A 19,552-nucleotide genomic window follows, 5' to 3' on the forward strand; every position below is an offset into this window, starting at 1 on the left:
TAGGTATCATCAGGCCTATATTCTGCATCAGGGTATGTATTGGATCCTGCCCGAGCTCATGGAACATCTTCCAGATTGGCTATATTTGGAAAGGAAAATTATGTCCCCAATGTGACTGTCTCATGTATTGGATATTAAGCTACCTAGTTATGCTAAGGACAATAATATTATTCTGGATACTTGGAAGACCTTGAGATGCATTAATAAGTTAACTGAAATTCCTATAGAACAGTTTTTGTGTCAATCCTTATGTCTGAACTCCAAGATACAAATTGCCTGGAAGAAGTAGATGCAGGCAGGCATAAGAACATTAGATGATGCCATATTAAATGGAAAATTGCTTGATTTTTCACAGTTGCAACAATCTTTTGGTATTTCAAAATTTCAATTTTATAAATGGTTGCAGCTGAAGCAGGTCATTCAGAAAGGGTTCCCTGATTGGCGAAACTTGAAAAATTAGTACAGCTTGTAGTTCCTCTGCTTTCAGATAGATATGCTAGGGCATCAGGCCACCAGGTATTATAAATTAATATCTGAACTTGTGAATAAAAACCCCCAAAACACTCTTAGAGACATCTGGAGCATTGAGATTAAGCAGTATATTCCTGCATGTCGATGGCCATGTATTTGGTCTTGGAGGATGAGGTATACAGCGTCAACATCTATGAGACAAACTTGGGTTTTTTTTGTTACATCGTTCTTTTTGGACCCCGCTTAGATTGAATAAGTTGGATAATTTTAGGTCTAATAGATGCTGGCACTGTCATCTAGACATAGGACCATTGGATCACTTACTGTTTTATTGTCCTATAATAATGAGTTTTTGGAAGTCGATTTGGGGACATATTAATAATATTTTGGAGTCTGCTATCCCTTTGACTTATGAGGTAGTGATATGTGGAACTGTGTTGCATGTTAAGGCCCCGTTAGATAAATATAAAGGACGACTCTTCTTAATTATGATGGGTACAGCTGTACAGTTGATTACGCGCAACAGGAAAAATTGGGACCATCTTAATTTTACATTCTGGTGGGCAAATTTATGTTTAATGTATAAATATGAAAAAATGAATGCTGATTTGTCAGGGAACACAAAAATTTTCAAATTAATATGGGGCCCATTGATGTCTTTTGTAGAATTTTTATAGTTTTAATTTTTGTTGAAATATTAATTGCACATCCGGGGGGGAAGGAGAGTGGATATATGTTTAAATGATTCTCTGTTTTTTTTATCTTTTCTGGGGTGGTTGGGAGGGGAGGAGGGTATTTTTTGGGTATTGATAAACTGTTTCTGAATGTTTATAAGTGCTTAATTCTTATGGTTATGTCATGTATGTTATAATGCACTTTTTCTAAGATCTGAAAATTTAATAAAGAATTATTAAAAAAAAAAAAAGTAGTCTTCCTCTGGACCGACGCCATCCTTTTTATATCTTTTTGAAGGTGTAGTCTCCAGAATTGTACACAATATTCTAAATGAGGTCTCACCAGAGTCTTATACAGGGGCATCAATATCTCCTTTTTCCTACTGGCCATACCTCTTCCTATGCACCCTAGCATCTTTCTGGCTTTCGCCGTCACCTTTTCAACCTGTTTGGCCACCTTAAGATCATCACATACAATCATATACAAGTCTCACTCTTCTGTCATGCACTTAAGTTCTTCACCACTAAACTGTACTATTCCTTTGGGTTTTTGCAGCCCAAATGCAAGACTGTGTGTTTCTTAGCATTAAATTTTAGCTGCCAAATTTCAGACCATTCTTCAAGCTTCGCTAGGTCTTTCTTCATGTTATTCACATCATCCTGAGTGTCTACTCTATTGCAGATTTTGTTATCATCCACAAAGAGGCAAATCTTACCTGACAGCCTCCAGTAATTTTGCTTATAAAAATGTTAAAAAGAACAGGCCCAAGAACAGAACTTTGAGGCACACCACTGGTAACATCCCTTTCCTCAGAATGATATCCAATAACCACTACCCTCTGTTGCCTTCCACTCATCCAGTTCTTGACCCAGCCTATCACTTTGGGGCCCATCCCGAGGGCACTCAATTTATTTATTAGGCACCTGTGTGGAACACTGTTAAAGGCTATGCTAAAATCTAAATACACCACATCTAGCGCACATCCTCTATCCAATTCTCTGGTCACCCAGTCAAAAAAATTGATCAGATTTGTCTGACAAGACCTACCTCTAGTGAATTCATGTTGTCTCCAATCCAGTAATCCACAGGATTCCAGAAACTTCACCATTTTCTTTTTTAAAAGCTTTACCATTAATTTGCTTACCACAGAAGTCAGACTTACTGGCCTGCAATTCCCACTTCTTCCTTATTCAAATTTTGTGGAGAGGGACCACTTCCACCCTTCTCCAGTCCTCTGGCACCACTCCAGATTCTAGAGAAGCACTGAAAAGGTCAGTCAGCGTAGCCACCAGAATTTCCCTCAGCACCCTAGGATGTACATCATCCGGCCCCATCGCTTTGTCTACCTTTAATTTAGCTAGCTCCTCATGAACACAACCCTCTGAAAATCAATCAGGGTCTACCACTCCTCCAATTCCTATTCGCGTTTGTCTTCTGTGATTCCGCTCCCAGCACTTCAGCCGTGAACACAGACCAGAAATATTTGTTAAGCAATTCAGCCTTTTCTTTATCAGCTTCAAGTTTCAAGTTTATTATAACATTTGCTTCTACATATTCTTTCCCTTCACTGGAGTAAGGTCGTTTGTTGGGACCGCGGGAATGTCACTTATGCACTTCTTCCTATCACTGATATATCGAAAAAAATGAAGTCTCCCCGTTTACCGTGTCTGCTATTTTTTCTTCCATTTGTATATTTGCTTTCCTGACTACTTGATTAGCCTCTCTCAACTTTTCCAGATATTTTTGCCCGTCTTCCTCTTTCTGCGATCTTTTGTAGTTTATGAAAGCTGACCTCTTATTCCTTCCCTTCTCAGCTACTACTTTTAAGAACCAAAGTGGCTTTCTTTTCCTCTTACTTTTACTTACTTGCCTCACAAAAAGTTTCAAGTTTATTAAAAATATGTTATCCCGTTTATCTAATTTCTAAGTGGCTTACAGCAATAAAATTATATAATTGTGTGATATACAAACTGGATTCATTACAGGACACATATTTACTTAAAATTATACATTTGATTGACATAAGAAGCAAACAGTTAAAATAAGAGGGAAACAGGGGGAGAAGTACTATATTGTATAGGAAAGAAAGATGTAAAGGGTAAGTTCATAAGGAAAGGGAAGATTATATCTGTGAGAAGAGGCAATATTAGGATGTTATAGGTCAAATGCATTTTTGGAACAAGAATGTCTCTAGGTTTGATTTAAATCTATTGAGTGCTGATTCTTCCCAAGGTGAGTAGGCATTAAATTCCAAAGTTGTGGGACCGTGACTGAGAAGATTAAAGAACGTGTGGTATCGTATATTATCTGTTGGTGTGATGGTGTTACTAGGAGATGTTGATTTTGGGATCGGAGTATTCTGGTAGGAGTGTAGGGGTTGAGTGATCTATTTATGAATTCTGGCTTGTAAGAGTGTTTGGTCTTAAAGATCAGTAATAATATTTTAGAGGTTATTTGTAGGGAGATATGAAACTAGTGTTCCTTTATCAGTAATGGTGTTATATGGCCATATTTTTTTGTCTTTATTATGAGTTTAATTGCCTTATTTTTAATTATTTGTAATCTTCTTAGTTCTTTTTGTGTGATTCCTTTATAGAGAGAATTACAGTAGTCTATTCTTGATATAACAAGAGAATGTATGAGGATTTTCAAAGATAAAGGTTCTAGAAGATTTGCCAACGAGCAGATCATTTGAAATCGATGGAAGAAGCTTTGTACAACAGAGCTGATTTGATAAGTTAATTTTTTGTCAAACGTTATACCTAAGATTTTACAGTATGTACTATTTGAAGTGGTGTGACTTGAGATAGACAGGTGTTGATAGGAAGTGAGTGTCTTTACAGGGAAAGCATATATATATATATATATATATATATATATATATATATAACGCTAACTATCACCTATAGTCTTCTCATATTACCGTTATTGTGAAGCCATACAATATCGAAAAAACAGTGTGACTAGGCTGTGGCTGCTGCCAAAAGGATGCTGGGCTGTATAAAGAGAGGCGTAGCCAGTAGAAGGAAGAAGGTGTTGATGCCCTTGTACAGGTCATTGGTAAGGCCCCACTTGGAGTATTGTGTTCAGTTTTGGAGACCGTATCTGGCAAAGGACGCAAGAAGACTTGAAGCAGTCCAGAGGAGGGCGATGAAAATGATAGGAGGCTTGTGCCAGAAGACGTATGAGGAGAGACTGGAAGCCCTGAATATGTATACCCTAGAGGAAAGGAGGGACAGGGGTGATATGATTCAGACGTTCAAATACTTGAAGGGTATTAACGTAGAAGTTTCCAAGTTTCCAAGTTTAATATATATTTGATTGATCGCTTTATCAATTTCAAAGCGATTAACACAAGTTTAAAATTACAATATATAAAATTTACAAAAAAACAAACAAACACGACAGAACAATTACATTACAAGACAAATCGGAAACATTAGGGTAAGTAGGGGGAGAATTTACAATATATTTGAGCAGATTGAAAAACAAATAAGGGAAAACACATATGGGTGGGATAAAAGGGAAAAATATTAAAATGAATCGATTCTGAAACTTGCAAAGATATAAAAGAAAAAAACCGAATAAATTTAAATAATAAAAGCGTCATTAAATAAAAAAGTTTTAAGATTGCTTTTGAATTTGTCCAAATTAGTTTCTTCACGTAAATAGATAGGGAGAGAATTCCAGGTTTGGGGCGCTGTTACTGAAAAGATGTATTGTCGACGTGTATTAATTATTTTTAATGAAGGAATTGTTAATAATCGCTGTTTATCTGATCTTAAAGTTCTGTTAGAAGAATAAGGAATTAGTAATTTATAAATGAATGCCGGAGATTTAAAATGAAGGGATTTAAATGTAAGTAGGCAGAGCTTATAGATAATTCTATGGGCCACCGGGAGCCAATGGGCCTCCTTGAGTAGAGGAGTGATATGATCAAATTTTTTTGCTTTTGTGATAAGTCTGATAGCTGTATTTTGTATGATCTGCAAACGCTTGATCTCCTTTTGGGCGATGCCTTGAACAAAATCTTTTCCAGAGAAAGAAAAATGGTAAAACCCGAGGACATAATTTGAGGTTGAGGGGTGGTAGATTCAAGAGCAATGTTAGGAAATTCTACTTTACGGAGAGGGTGGTGGATGCCTGGAATATGCTCCCAAGAGAGGTAGTGGAGAGGAAAATGGTGATTGAGTTCAAAGAAGCGTGGGATGAACACAGAGGATCTAGAATCAGAAAATAATATTAAATATTGAACTAAGGCCAGTACTGGGCAGATTTGCATGGTCTGTGTCTGTATATGGCTGTTTGGGGGAGGATGGGCTGGAGAGAGCTTCAATGGCCGAGAGGGTTTAGATGGGCTGGAGTAGGTTTTAACGGAGATTTTGGCAGTTGGAACCCAAGCACAGTACCAGGTAGAACTTTGGATTCTTGCCCAGAAATAACTAAGAAGAAAAAATTTAAAAAATTTAAATTGAATCAGGTTGGACAGACTGGATGGACCATTCGGGTCTTTATTTGCCATCATCTACTATGTTACTATGTGGTATGCCGTAATTTTGTTGAAATAAATCAGAAGAGATCTTATCAATTTTAACTTTTGAGGATCGTTCAGAAAAGTAGGAGTAGTGAGTTATCAATATGTCAAATGCAGCTGAGAGGTTGAGGGATATTAATAGTAGAATAATAGAATAGAATAGAATAACAGTTTATATACTGCAGGACCATGAAGTTCTATGTGGTTTACAATGATTAAAAATGCTACAAATTGAGTAGAACTAACAAAGTTAAAAACTAGTCACTAATAGCTCTAGAGATCAGTTATTGTGGGAAAGATTGTACAAATCAGCTACCTAAGTACTTCAGGAACATATTGTCACAAGCCCGAGTCCAATGCCGGCCTTGTGCCAGGGAAGAGTCACAAAAATCACTCCCTGAAACTAGTCCGGGCTGACCATGTTATCCCTGATAGACAAGAGCAAGATCAGGAAGCACAGGCTGTGTTTAAACCTGAGGCAGAACACAGCCTGATGAAAACTGGTCAGGGCTCTTTAAATCCTCCATTTTGTGTCAAGCTGGCTAAGCAGGGGAGAAGGAAAACACAGCTGAAGGAAGTTCAGCCCCGGAGTAGGGCTGGGCGTGGTACAGCAGCTTGGCAGCATTTAGAGGGCTGGCTGACCAAGAGGAAGGGAGACAGAGGAGAGGCTCTCATGTGGAAGGAGTCTCCTAGTCCCCCTGAGCCAAGGGACATTGAGATGTTGGACACTGAACTAGAGAATACAAGCTTGGTAAATCCTGAAGGTGAAGCTATGGAGTACAGCACTTTACCTGAGGTGGGAATGGGTGAAGAAATGGAAACTGATTAATTTGGAATTGTTTTTTTTGTGTGCTGAGTTTTGTGAAATGTTTCCTTTTCTGTTGAACCTGAGGATTTGCTTGAAGTCTGCTAATGAATGAAAGATATGCTAGATAAGGGTTTTGCTGTTGTGAGAAAGTTTTTTTTTTCCTCTTGCTTATCAAGAGCTGCTGTGGAACAAAACTTCAGCAAACAGGTGTGAATATCCTGGAAGTTTGGGACAGGATTTACACTGTGTCATAGTGAAGAGTTTGTGAATTTATTTTTTCTTTTGGAATACCAAAGAACCCTTTTGACAAATCTGCCAATGTTTGTTGCTGCATTTGCTGAGGCTGGACAGTGCAGTATAGCACACAGAGTTTGCCAATTACCAATAAGACTCTGGAGGAGTTAAAGACTATTAAGGGACTTTATTCCACCTGGGACATTGCTAGGGAACTTTGGAACATGATCCAGACCAGGCTGGTTTCTTTCATATTATGTGGTATGTTTTTGCCAAAGACCTTTTTCTTTGAATACATTTTTCTTTGGATGCATTTTACTTTGATTTGTGAATTGAACAATAAATTTGACTTTTGTTATTCATTACTTACTTGTGTGAGGCCATCCTGTTTTTTCACATAAGTTTATGTACAACAGGGACTTCCTCCTTCTTGAGGAAGCACGCTGGAGGAGAATATTGCTAGCGTGAGCCGGTTACTGCAAGCTCTGAGGACCGGCCACGCTACAATATATGTTTTTAGGTGTCTCCTAAATTCCTCATAGGTATTAGCAAGCATAAGTAATTGTTCCAGATCTTTACCTCATAATGCTGCCTGATTTGAGAAAAGATGTTGATGGTGTCTCTTAAATTTACATCCTCTAACCAGTGGAGAAACAAAATTCAAGTGTGGGCTTCTCTTATGTCTATTGGTTGAGAAAGAGAAAAGGTCAGTTATATATTTAGGGGCTAAATCGAATAGTACCTTAATAGTACTGATTTCCGATGATCCAGATGGTATAAGATTGTGGTTGTTAGGCCAATCAAGGAATGTCCTAAAGAGTGGTTTGTTCTTAATCCCGTTTGATTAGGGTGTAATTCATTCATCTTTTCTATGAATTCGGATAGTTATTAAAAATTATTTTTTCCTGTGACTTTTGCTAGGAATGGAAGATTGGCAATGGGATGGTAATTTGAAAAAAATGTCAATTTTTCTTTAAGGTCTTTAGGAGCTTCTTTCCAACATTTTGGAATCAGAGCTGACGTCAGAGGGTCAGCCACGTGCAGCGTGTACGAGCTGCTGCCCGTGTCCTTGTGTGGCTGAAAGCAGGAAGGAGCAGCCCAGATGGACGGCCCTGAAGGAAGCGAGTGTGGCCCTGGAGCGAGCAAATAAGGGAGATAGGGGATATGATTGTGGGACAAAGGGAGAAAGGGGGGTGGGAAGGAGCATGAATTTGGGACAAAGGCTGGAAGGCAGGGAAGGGTGCACGGACTCGGGACACAGAAGGAAGAGAGGAGGCATAAACATGGAACACAGAAGGGAAGGAGGGAGGGAGGAAGGGGGCACTAACTTGGGACACAGGAGGGAGGGAGGGAATAGAAAGGGAGAATTGTTAGATATGAATGTGTGAGTGAGAAGGAAAGAGATGGTGCATATGAGGAAAGGAAGAAAGAAGAACATTGGCCATAGAGAGAGGAGTGAGGTATATATGCATGGGGAATAGAAGGATGAGAGGGAGAAATGTTGGATATGGTGGTGGAGAAGGAACAGAGAGATAGATTGAAGGGGATGCAAGGGGGAGGAATGTTGGACATAGTGATGGAGGGAGAGATGTGCCATGGTGCTGGAGAGGGGTGGTAGAAGGAGAAATTGGCATGGGGCTGGTGGGCAGTGGTGAAAAATGCTGTACATGATCCAGGGAATGAAAGAGGAAGAAATGTTGGATGTGGCAGTAGAGGGGGTGGGAGAGATGCACCCTGGATCTCTCTCTCTTTCCCCCACTCCCTTTGCAAGGGAGAGAATTAGAGAAAGAGAGGGAGACATGTTGCCAACAGGGGTGCAGGAGAAAGGAAGAAAAGTTGGACTCATGGAGGAACAGAGAAAGATGTTGGCTTGGGAAGGTAACGAGGTCTATAGGAGAGAAAGCGTACAGGAAGCAGAAAGAAAAAAAATTGGATACACAGTCAGAAGGAAGTGCAACCAGAGACTCAAGGTAGGAAAAATTATCTTATTTTCAATTTAGTGATCAAAATGTGTCAGTTTTGAGAATTTATATCTGCTGTCTATATTTTGTACTATATTTGTCTATTTTTCTGTAGTTGTTACTGAGGCGACACTGCATACTTTAAAGTCATCTGCCTTGACCTCTTTGAAAACCCTCCAAATATAAATGATAATTAACATTTTCTCTGCATACAGTGTGCTTTGTGTTTTTTTTTTAATTTTGTGGTTACCATTATGTATTAATAAGATTAAGAACATAAGACCATAAGAATTGCTGCTGCTGGGTCAGACCAGTGGTCCATCGTGCCCAGCAGTCAGCTCCCTTGGTGGCCCCTAGGTCAAAGACCAGTGCGTTAACTGAGACCAGCCCTACCTGCGTACTTTCCAGTTCAGCAGGAACTCGTCTAACTTTGTCTTGAATCCCTGGAGGGTGTTTTCCCCTACGACAACCTCCGGAAGAGCGTTCCAGTTTTCCACCACTCTCTGGATGAAAAAGAACTTCCTTACGTTTGTAAGGAATCTATCCCCTTTTAACTTTAGAGAGTGCCCTCTCGTTCTCCCTACCTTGAAGAGGGCGAACAACCTGTCTTTATCTACTAAGTCTATTCCCTTAATTATCTTGAACGTTTCAATCATGTCCCCTCTCAGTCTCCTCTTTTCAAGGGAGAAGAGGTCCAGTTTCTCTAATCTCTCACTGTACGACAACTCCTCCAGTCTCTTAACCATTTTAGTCGTTGTTCTCTGGACCCTTTCGAGTAGTACCGTGTCCTTCTTCAAGTATGGTGACCAGTGCTGGATGCAGTATTCCAGGTGGGGTCGCACCATGGCCCGGTACAGCGGCATGATAACCTTCTCCAATCTGTTTGTGATCCCAGTCTTAATCATTCCAAGCAGACGGTTTAATCGACTTGTCAACCAGTACTCCCAAGTCTCTTTCCTGGGAGATCTCTCCGAGTACTGCACCAGACACCCTGTATTCGTGTACAAGATTTTTGTTACCAACATGCATCACTTTACAGTTGTCCACGTTAAACTTCATTTGCCATGTCGCAGCCCATTTCTCGAGCGTGTTTATGTTCTGTTGCAGGTCTTCGCAAACCCCCTGCGTCTTCACTACTCTGAATAGCTTCATATCGTCTGCAAATTTAATCACCTTGCTCGTTGTTCCAATTTCCAGGTCGTTTATAAATATGTTGAAGAGCACAGGCCCAGGCACCGAATCCTGAGGCACTCCACTGGTGACGCTTTTCCAGTCTGAGTATTGTCCATTTACCCCCACTCTCTGTTTTCTATCCACCAACCATTTTTTGATCCAAGTGAGTATTTCACCCTCAATCCCATGGCTCGCAATTTTTCAAAGTACTCGTTCATGCCTTACTGGGTCAGACCAATGGTCCATCAAGCCCAGTAGCCCGTTCTCATGGTGGCCAAGCCAGGTCACTAGTACTTGGCCAAAACCCAAGGAGTAGCAATATTCCAAGCTACCAATCCAGGGCAAGCAGTGGCTTTCCCCATGTCTTTCTCAATAACAGAGTATGGACTTTTCCTCCAGGAACTTGTCCAAACCTTTCTTAAAACCACAACCTCTGGCAATGCGTTCCAGAGCTTAACTATTCTCCAAGTGAAAAAAAATTTCCTCCTATTGGTTTTAAAAGTATTTCCTTGTAACTTCAGTGAGTGTCCCTTAGTCTTTGTAATTTTTGACGGAGTGAAAAATCGATCCACTTGTACCCGTTCTACTCCACTCAGGATTTTGTAGACTTCAATCATATTTCCGCTCAGCCGTCTCTTTTCCAAGCTGAAGAGCCTAACCATTTTAATCTTTCCTCATACGAGAGGAGTTCCATATTGTGTGTATATGAAAAATGAAAGGAAGAAATTGCATTGCAATTAATATTATTATTATGGGGGTGGGGTCTGGGGCAGAGCTTGGTCAGGGATACATGTTTGATATTTGTTAGACTTAGAGGGTACTTGGCTTGAATAAGTTTAGAAACACTATTCTAGACGACCTCACAATAGGGATTCCCCAATCAACATCTGGCATATTAAAATCATCCATTTTTATTAACTTTTAATGTGGGCCAACATGGCTACCGCATTTATTCTCAAAAGGAGGCACTAACTGCATCCACACTAATTGCAACTAAACCTAACATGCAGTAAAAAACATTTTGGACACACATTCAATAGTTGCTATATAACTTCTACACTTACATGTTTATTTTGACTGTTCAAGCATGGTAAGTGCAAAAAATTATCATACTTTAGTAAAGAAGCTGTATGTGCTTATGACTATTGAGCAAATTCAGAGCCACAACACTGTTGTGACTTACAAATTTGAATTTACATTCTCTTTATAAACAGTGAGCAACTGGTGTATATCTGTATATATCGTCCTGCACCGTTTAAGAGCTTACACAGCTTGTTAAGTTGTTCACCACATCGCTGTTTTCCAGTTTGTATCCATAAGGTTTCCTTGTATATGATACATTTTTGGATCCCTGAGGAAGGAGTGTTTCTTTGAAACATGGACCGTGTCGGGTCCTGGTTCATCAACCTCTTTTGGATACAAACTGTTTTATGACTGTTTTTATATTTACATTTATTAAAGACTTGGCGTCTTGTACACCATCCATGCAGTTTTTGCTTTTGTTCTTCGATTCGATATTCTATTGCAGTGTTGTTGGATTCTTTGCTTGTTTGTTGCTATATCTGATCCCTAAAACAAGATAAGTGCATTTTGATTGTGACTTTGTTATATTTGTTTGCACCGCACATAGCTATTTATACTAGCAGAGGAGGTGTTTTATGCCAATGAGGTTCACAACACTATCAACCTTTCGCCTGATTTCTGAAGGGGAAAGGGAGGTATCCGAGGCTTTTTCCTCCTCATTAGTTTTTTTTTATAGTGTGTGCTTTCTAAAACACAGACATGCACCAGTTGCTCACTGTTTATAAAGAGAGTGTAAATTTAAATTGATTATTTAGTATTGCTAATATCTAGCACATCATAGTGGGAGGAGTTTTGTATTAGTTGTATTATTTAGTTTTACTACAATTGTGTTTATTTTGCTATACTTACAAATTTTACATTTGAGTCAATTCATCCATTTTCCTATGTGCTTCTTCTGTCTCCAGTCCATACTAGGTACTGTGTCATGTACTTTGGGCTGCTGAAAAGTTCTCAGCCCAACCAAGAAGAGAACAAAAGAATAGCCTTACTGGATCATACCAATGGACCATCTAAGCCCAGTATCCTGTCTTTGCTGAGGCCAATCCAAGTCACAACTACCTGGCAACCCCCCCTCCCCCAAAGTAGCAGCATTCTCCATGCCTGTATCAACAGCAGACTATGGACTTTTCCTCCAGGAACTTGCCTAAACCTTTTTAAAAGCCAGTTACATTAACTGCTCTTACCACATCCTCTGGCAACACATTCCAGAGCTTAACTATTCTCTGAGTGAAAAAATATTTCCTCCTGTTGGTTTTAAAAATATTTCCCTGTAACTTCATCAAGTGTCCCCCTAGTCTTTGTGAATCTTGATGCAGTAAAAAAAAAAAAAAAAAAAATCGATCCACTTGTACCTGTTCTACATCACTCAGGATTTTGTGGACTTCAGTCATATCTCCCCTCAGCTGTCTCTTTTCCATACAAGAGGAGTTCCATCCCCTTTATCATCTTGGTCGTTCGTCTTTGAACTTTTTCCAGTGCTGCTATATCTTTTTTGAGAAAAGGAGACTAGAACGGAACGCAGTACTCAAGGTAAGGTTGCACCATTGAGCAATACAGAGGTATTATAACATTCTTAGTCTTGTTAACCATCCCTTTTCTAATAATTCCTAGCATCCTGTTTGCCTTCTTGGCTGCTGCCGCACACTGGGTAGAAGGCTTCAGCGTATTATCTATGATGACACCCTGATCCTTTTCTTGAGCACTTGACACTTTTCGTTTCATCATTGAAATGAAGTGTCAACAAAAGTATGAAATAATTTGCAACTTTCATGGCTCCACATCATTCTCTTCTTGGTTGTGCTGAGAACTATTCAGCAGCCCCTCATATACTTTTCCCAATAGAGATGTATTATCAGTCAAACAAGCAAAGAAAATCCTTCACCTGGTTTTGCAATTGAACAGCAACTAAATAGATCTGTAGACTTAAAAATATACGTATATATCTATTCTTAGGTAACATTAACCATATTTTATGGAAATTCAAGAGGCAACCTCCCCCCCCCCACACTTTCCTTTTCTTGATACCATTGTATAATTGCTTGAGTATTATTTACCCGCTGGTATACTGGGACACTTCTTTACAAAGAGCTGCAGCTGAGCTAGACTCCTCACTTTCATCTTGTACCTGAGCAGGAGGGCAGTCTGCAAACAAAATATCACCATCACAGTATAATAAGAATGACTTTGTTCACAGTTCCCACATTCTACTAATATAACACTATTCACTTGAATGTGTCTATAATTATGGCATGATCATGAAAAACATGCCATTGAATAACTAAGTCTATTTTAACCTGTTGGACAAAAGTAGGAATCACTCTTTCCTCAGTTTACTCTAGCAAAGTACAACACAATAGTGATATGATAAATATAACATAGAAACATAGAACATGACGGCAGAAAAGGGCCACGGCCCATCTAGTCTGCCCACACTAATGGCCCACCCCTTAACTACCTCCATGAAGAGATCTCAAATGCCAATCCCATCTTTTCTTAAAATCTGGCACACTGCTTGCCTCAATTACCTGTTGTGGAAGATTATTCCAGTGCTTGCAGTTGTAGGCCTATTGGTACAAGCCTGGAAGCAAATTTTTAAAGGGAATAGCCATAGAGCGTTTTCCTTTGAAAAATCATACAATAGGCACTTTTGTACTCACATATCTTGTACCTGTTTTAGAGCTGATGCAAAGTACATGCACACAGCAGTTTGAAAATTAAATCACTTTATGCACCTTCTTTCCTTGACCTATCAATAGACGTATTCTATTAAGTGGGGGATACAGGCAGACCCTGGGTTAAGAACGAGTTCTGTTTTTAAACCGTTCTTAAGTTGAATTTGTATGTAACTCGGATCCTGTACAGTACATAGTTTATAAAAGCATTAAAGAACATTAAACATGAAAGAAATAGTCCTCAAAATAAAGTACTGTAGTTTAAATAGAAAGAAAAGATTGGTTTACACTTACTTTCGCTCTTCATCTGTCCCACTGTTCCATCTCCTCCATTTCTCCCTCTCATCTCTCTTCCCCATGCATCTGTACCTCACATCTCTCCCACCACCATGTCCAATATTTCTCTCTTCCTCCCTTTGCCCAACAATTCACCACTTTCATTTCCCCATGTGCACCATCTCTCTTTCCCTCTCACTCAGACATCCATGCCCAACAATTCTCCCTTTCTATTCACCACCTCAGCATTTCTTTCCTTTACTCCCTCCATTCTTCCATCCTATGTCCCAAGTTCATGCTCCCCTCTATCCCTCCATTCTGTGTCCCAAGTTCAAGCTCCTTCCCTCCTTTGTTCGAAGTTTGTGCTCCCTCCCTTCCTTCTGTGTCCCTGCCTCTCCCTTCCTGTGCCAACGGGCTCCTTCTTCCTCCCTTCCTGTCAAAATGCACCCCTCTTCTTCCCTTCAGTGTCCCAACGCGCCCCTTGTCATCTTTCCCTCCATTCACGGTACCTAATTTGTGCCTCTCACGAGTGTTTACCTCCTTTGGCCAGATCTCTCATCCCAGTCGCACTTCGCAAAGCCGCAACTGCTGGTTCCGGCACGCAGCTTGCGGTTGACCCAGAAGCCCACCCTCACTTCCGGGTCATTACTACATGATGTGATGATTTTGCTTAAACTTGCAATAAATAGTTGAAATTCAAGAAAAATAGTCCTCCTCGTGGATGCTGGGGTGCTGGCTTAACTGCGTGCAAACACAGTTAAATGTATGTGTGTGTCCTGTCCATATAACATGTGTGCATGCATTACTAGACAGCCAATGGCCCCGATTCACTAAAGTCAGCGATTGTCGTTGCTAACCAACCCGATTCACAAAACGGCCCACTGTGTGTTTTTCCCCTCGATCGCCCATTTTCCGATCTGGCCATGCAAATTTGTAAAACCCCATGCAAAATAGTCAAGCGATTGATTCACTAATATTTGCTTGGCTATTTTGCCGGTTTTTTTTCTTTTTTTTTTTTAATGGCACAGATATTTTGTGGGTATTATAAATGCAAAATATCTGCCCAAATTAAAAAAAAAAAGAAAAGCCCTCTCGAATGACCCACGACAAAACCACACACTCCTTCCCGCCCTCCCCAAACCAAAAAAAATGCCTCTGCTGCTGCTGAACTTATGGCAGGACAGATGCCCACTCCCTCCTACCACCAGATGCCATCTGCCAATGAATGGCAGGAGGGATGTTCACTCTTCCCTGGCCCCCCCATTGCTCCACCGGTACCTTTAATTGGGAGGGATCCCTCCTGCTCCTCCACTGGCTGCCGCTGTCTCCAATGCAGGCCTAAGGCCCTGATTGGCTCAGATGCTTCAAACCCCTCACCTTGGGTGGGATCTTAGGCGTCTGAGCCAATTGGGGACTCCCTTAGGTTCAGACTAGATGGACCATTGGGCCTTTATCTGCCATCATGTTTCTATGTATCCCGGATACAAGGGGGAGGAGTTAAGGCTCCTCCCTCATTTATCAGGGATTCAGAGGGAGCCTAAGGGAGTCCCAATTGGCTTAGATGCCTAAGACCCCACCTGAGGGGAGGGGTTTGAGACATCTGAGCCAATCAGGGCTTTAGGCCCCTCCCTGTTCATCAGATGATGCATGGAGAGGTGCCTAAGGAATGCATTGCAGACAGCGGCAGCCGACAAAGGAGCAGGAGGGACGACTCCTGCTCCCAACTAAAGTTACCAGGGGGTGAGGGTGAGTGAGGGTGGTCTCCACTGGCAGGAAGGAGTGGGCATTCCTCCTGCCATTCGTTGGTGGCGGCGGACATTTGGTGGCAAGAGGGAATGGGCATCCTTCCTGCCATATTTAATAGTTTATCTGCGGGGGTAGGGGGCGTATGGTGGCAGGAGGGAGTGGGTACTCCTCCTGCCATAAGTTTGGCAGGGGCATTTTTTTTGTTCGGGGAAGGAGGGAGGTGTTTTGTCATGGGTCGTTGGGGAGGGCTTTTCTTTTTTTTTATTGGGCAGATATTTTGCGTGTGTTAATACACGTAAAATATCCGTGCCATTAAAAAAAATGGGGAAAAAACCCCCGCAGAAGCACTGACAGGAGGCTTTTTCTCCTGTCACTACTATCAGGGCTCTGCACTTATCGCTCACTGAGCGATTGAGTCGGTGAGTTTGCATGCAAATGATTTGCACCTCCATGCAAATCATTTGCATGCAAACTTGATAGTGAATCAATTACTGTTTGCAAATCGGAAAGAGAATCAGTCAACAGCAATTGAAGCGCTATCTTTAGTAAATCTGGGCCAATGTCTCTACATGTACATGTCTGTTTAAACAAATAAATGGAGCTAGGATCAGAAAGGGGGGGAGGAAGAGGTCACCTCTGGGGTTCATTCTCTTACCTGTGGCAGAACTGATAAGAATCTGTACAATGTGAGCCATGGTGAGCAAATGGAAAAGGTAAAGATTATTATAGGAAGAGCTGATGGTAGAGGGCTCTAGTTCTACTGTGTCCTCCCAGTACAGAGAAGGAAAAGCTAATATAACACCCACCTGTTAAAAAGAAAAATAAACAATGTGCTAAGGGACTGTAGAACAAACCTACAAAGAGCAAAAATACATTGTGATATATAGAAAAAAAATCTGCGATAATATCTAGTGACTAAGATACACTAAACCAGGGGTGTCCAACCTTTTGGCTTCCCTGGGCCGCATTTGCTGAAAAATATTTTTCTGGGGCTGCACAAACGTGCAAACGCTGTAGGAAGACAGATGAGGGAGCCGGCAAGACGGTAAACATCCGGGGGCAGCAGAGGAAAACTCTGTATCGCTCTCGATCGGGGCCGCACAAAATACTTCATGGGGCCGAATGCGGCCCTTGGGCCACAGGTTGGACACCCCTGCACTAAACCCTTCTTAATGGGACCTATTTAAATTTATCTGGCCTACCATCCAACTTTCTGTACTAGACTGAAACATTATGGTTTAGAATAAATCTGTGCAGTCACCTAGGCAATGTTATAGGCAAATATCAATGCAGAGTATTGGTGGTGGTGGGGAGGGGAGAGGAAGACATGAGCAAAAACTATATTATTTTTAAAGTAACTTCCAAAAGCTGGAAGGCATGATATTTTGGTTTTAAAGAACAGCCTAAAACCTCTTAGTCACAGGAGTATACCTTAATAGAAGAAAATGATAACCCATGTAGAATCCATGAATACACATTCTTTTGGCCAATATATTATTTTGGTGAAAACAAGAGAGGTTGGGTAATACAATACCAATAAATCCACAAAAAGTATTACCACACAATCTATTTAAAATACATTAAAAAGTCTTTGATAAATAAATACAAATTGAAGACCTGATCTGGCTATGTTTCACCTCAAGGCTGAATCAGGTAAAAAAAACACAACAACTAACAAAAATATAATGAAACAAGATAGCTACACAATGATAACCTAGTAAATAAATCAAACCACATATGGACAAGCACAATACAATATTAAGACATTATAAAAGATTTTTTCAGAACATATTTAAATTTATACATCAGAAGCAAGAGAACACAAAAGAATACTACATTTTTTAAAAATCAGAAAAAAAGCTAAGGAGAAATTAGACCTTAACTGATAATTTAGTTTCCTTTAGTCCCTCCAGACCGGCCTAGATGGATGGGTTATGCACTCCTACCAGCATGTGCGTGGAAACTTAGAGCTACAAAATTCTAGTAGAGCCTATAATTTAGCTGCTGTCCCTCCCCTTCCCCAGAATCAGTATGAATGTAACAAGAGAAAAGAACTAACAAATAGAATAAGAACCAACAAATATTCTCAGACATATGGCTTCAACATCCCACACGATGTGCAGAAATGCTGCACTACTGTAGAAAGGAATCATCTTCCTCAAACAGCAAGAACTGTGACAAGAGAATCTGCTACTAAAAACAAGCTGTACAACACTCTTTGGGCCCTTGTTTACTTTCTATGAATGGAGCTTCCTCTATCACTTTTTTTATTGTAACAAAAAGAAACACTTCCATCCAAAAGGGAGCACCCCCCCCCCCAAAAGAAGTACGCTGAAACAAGTTCCCTGCGGAGATAATAATCAAAAATGCAGGCAGCTAGATCATCAAAAACCAAAAACAACTGCAGACTATGTACAAGATGCAGGCACTGTTTATTTCAAACTCTAATGGTATATACAACCTTATTACCAACCGAGGGACCCGACACGGTCCGTGTTTCGGACAACAAACCTTCCTCAGAGGTCCATGGTAGATAAGGTTTTGCAACAAACAGCATTAAAGGAAAAAAACAAATGCCCGAACGAGTGTAGTGCTGGATTGTAAAAAGCATTGCAATCTCAATGAAAAAGCTTTTCCTACCTTTGTTGTCTGGTGATTTCATGAGTTTCTGGTTGCGCTTCCTTCTGACTGTGCATCCAGGGCAGGATTAATTTGTTGAGGGCCCCTAGGCACACAAGTACACTAGGCCCCCTGCGCCGCCCCACCCCACCATGCACCCAGGCGGAAACAGGAAGCTGCATCAGAGGAAAGCTTTCTTACCCACGTTGCTTGCTTGTCTTACTTTCCGTCAATTGGGGGGGGGGGGGCACGTTACCGATCAGGGTTGAGGCCCGTGTTGCTGATCAGGGGGGGCCCGCATTGCCAATCGATGCTGTAGGGGCCTATCGCCGTTTGGAATAAACAATGTTGATGGCCTCCTTCATCGGGCCCCCTTGACCATTTCGGGCAAACAGAATCAACCATATAAGGAAAATGTTGCATACTCTATTGGTATAAAAAATTGCAATAAAACACTGTATGGTTGTACCACCACATCAGCAGTTATAGGAATGTGCTGAATTAGAGCTCTACCAAATAGGAGCTAGGGCTTAATCACAATCAAAACTTCCAGAAGAGATCTGGAAAACATGCCAAAGGGAGCTGTATAACAAAACTGCGGTGTTCATCTAAAGGTGAAAGGTAGAGACCAGCTGTATTATGAACCTCTGCTCAAGGTACTGCATCTTTTGGAAGGAGAAATGCCACAGAGGCCATGAAGGAAAGATTTTGCAAAAGCCCTGAGGGCAAAAGTTGACTCAGAAAGAATTAACCTAGGTAGGGTAGACTGAAAAAGAAAAACTCTACAGCAAAAAGGCAGCTGCCTACCAAAAGTGACAGTAATGCAAACACTCACACAGAAATCCCAGCTGCTCTGCAAAAAAGAAAAAAAACATTTCTGGTCCATAACATGACAAAAGGTAATCATAGAGAAAAGATTGAAAATCCATCTGGTACTACAAGATATGTACTTAAACCATTAGGCTAAGCCACTTGACATGAAGAATTGAAAAGAGAGGACAAAAACCCAGAGATGAAAGGAGGCTGAGAGAAGAAGCTCAGCTTAATTTTAAAAGAAAAGTTTAAATGGATCCAAAACGTTAAAGCCTGGCTAGGTTGTGAAATTAAGATCAGGTGAGCCCATGCATTCAAAGATAGAAAAGACTAGATTAGGTGCAGCTGTGTTACAAAGCTGCAAAAGATAACTCAAATAGAGACTCCAAATGCACTGGTCTTCTGGAAGGCAAAATGTTGGTGAGCTGGGAAGCCAAACAATTGAATTGTTATAAGTTAGGTCCTTGGAACAGAAGCCATACCCAGC

General features: G+C 40.7%; 1 protein-coding gene across 4 annotated transcripts in view; it reads right to left on the minus strand.

Moving 5' to 3' along the window:
- UBR1 (ubiquitin protein ligase E3 component n-recognin 1) overlaps positions 1–19,552 on the minus strand; it is a 531,921-nt gene that overhangs the window by 47,650 nt on the left and 464,719 nt on the right. For all 4 annotated transcript variants that reach the window (XM_033952836.1, XM_033952835.1, XM_033952834.1 and 1 more), the window contains exons 39-40: positions 16,289–16,439; positions 12,994–13,081 (exon numbers count right to left, since the gene is read on the minus strand). In XM_033952836.1, coding sequence (XP_033808727.1) covers positions 12,994–13,081; positions 16,289–16,439 — 239 coding nt within the window. The remainder of the gene's footprint in view (positions 1–12,993; positions 13,082–16,288; positions 16,440–19,552) is intronic.

Source organism: Geotrypetes seraphini, chromosome 7 (genome assembly GCF_902459505.1).
Source record: "Geotrypetes seraphini chromosome 7, aGeoSer1.1, whole genome shotgun sequence".
In the NCBI taxonomy this organism is placed as follows: Eukaryota; Metazoa; Chordata; class Amphibia; order Gymnophiona; family Dermophiidae; genus Geotrypetes; species Geotrypetes seraphini.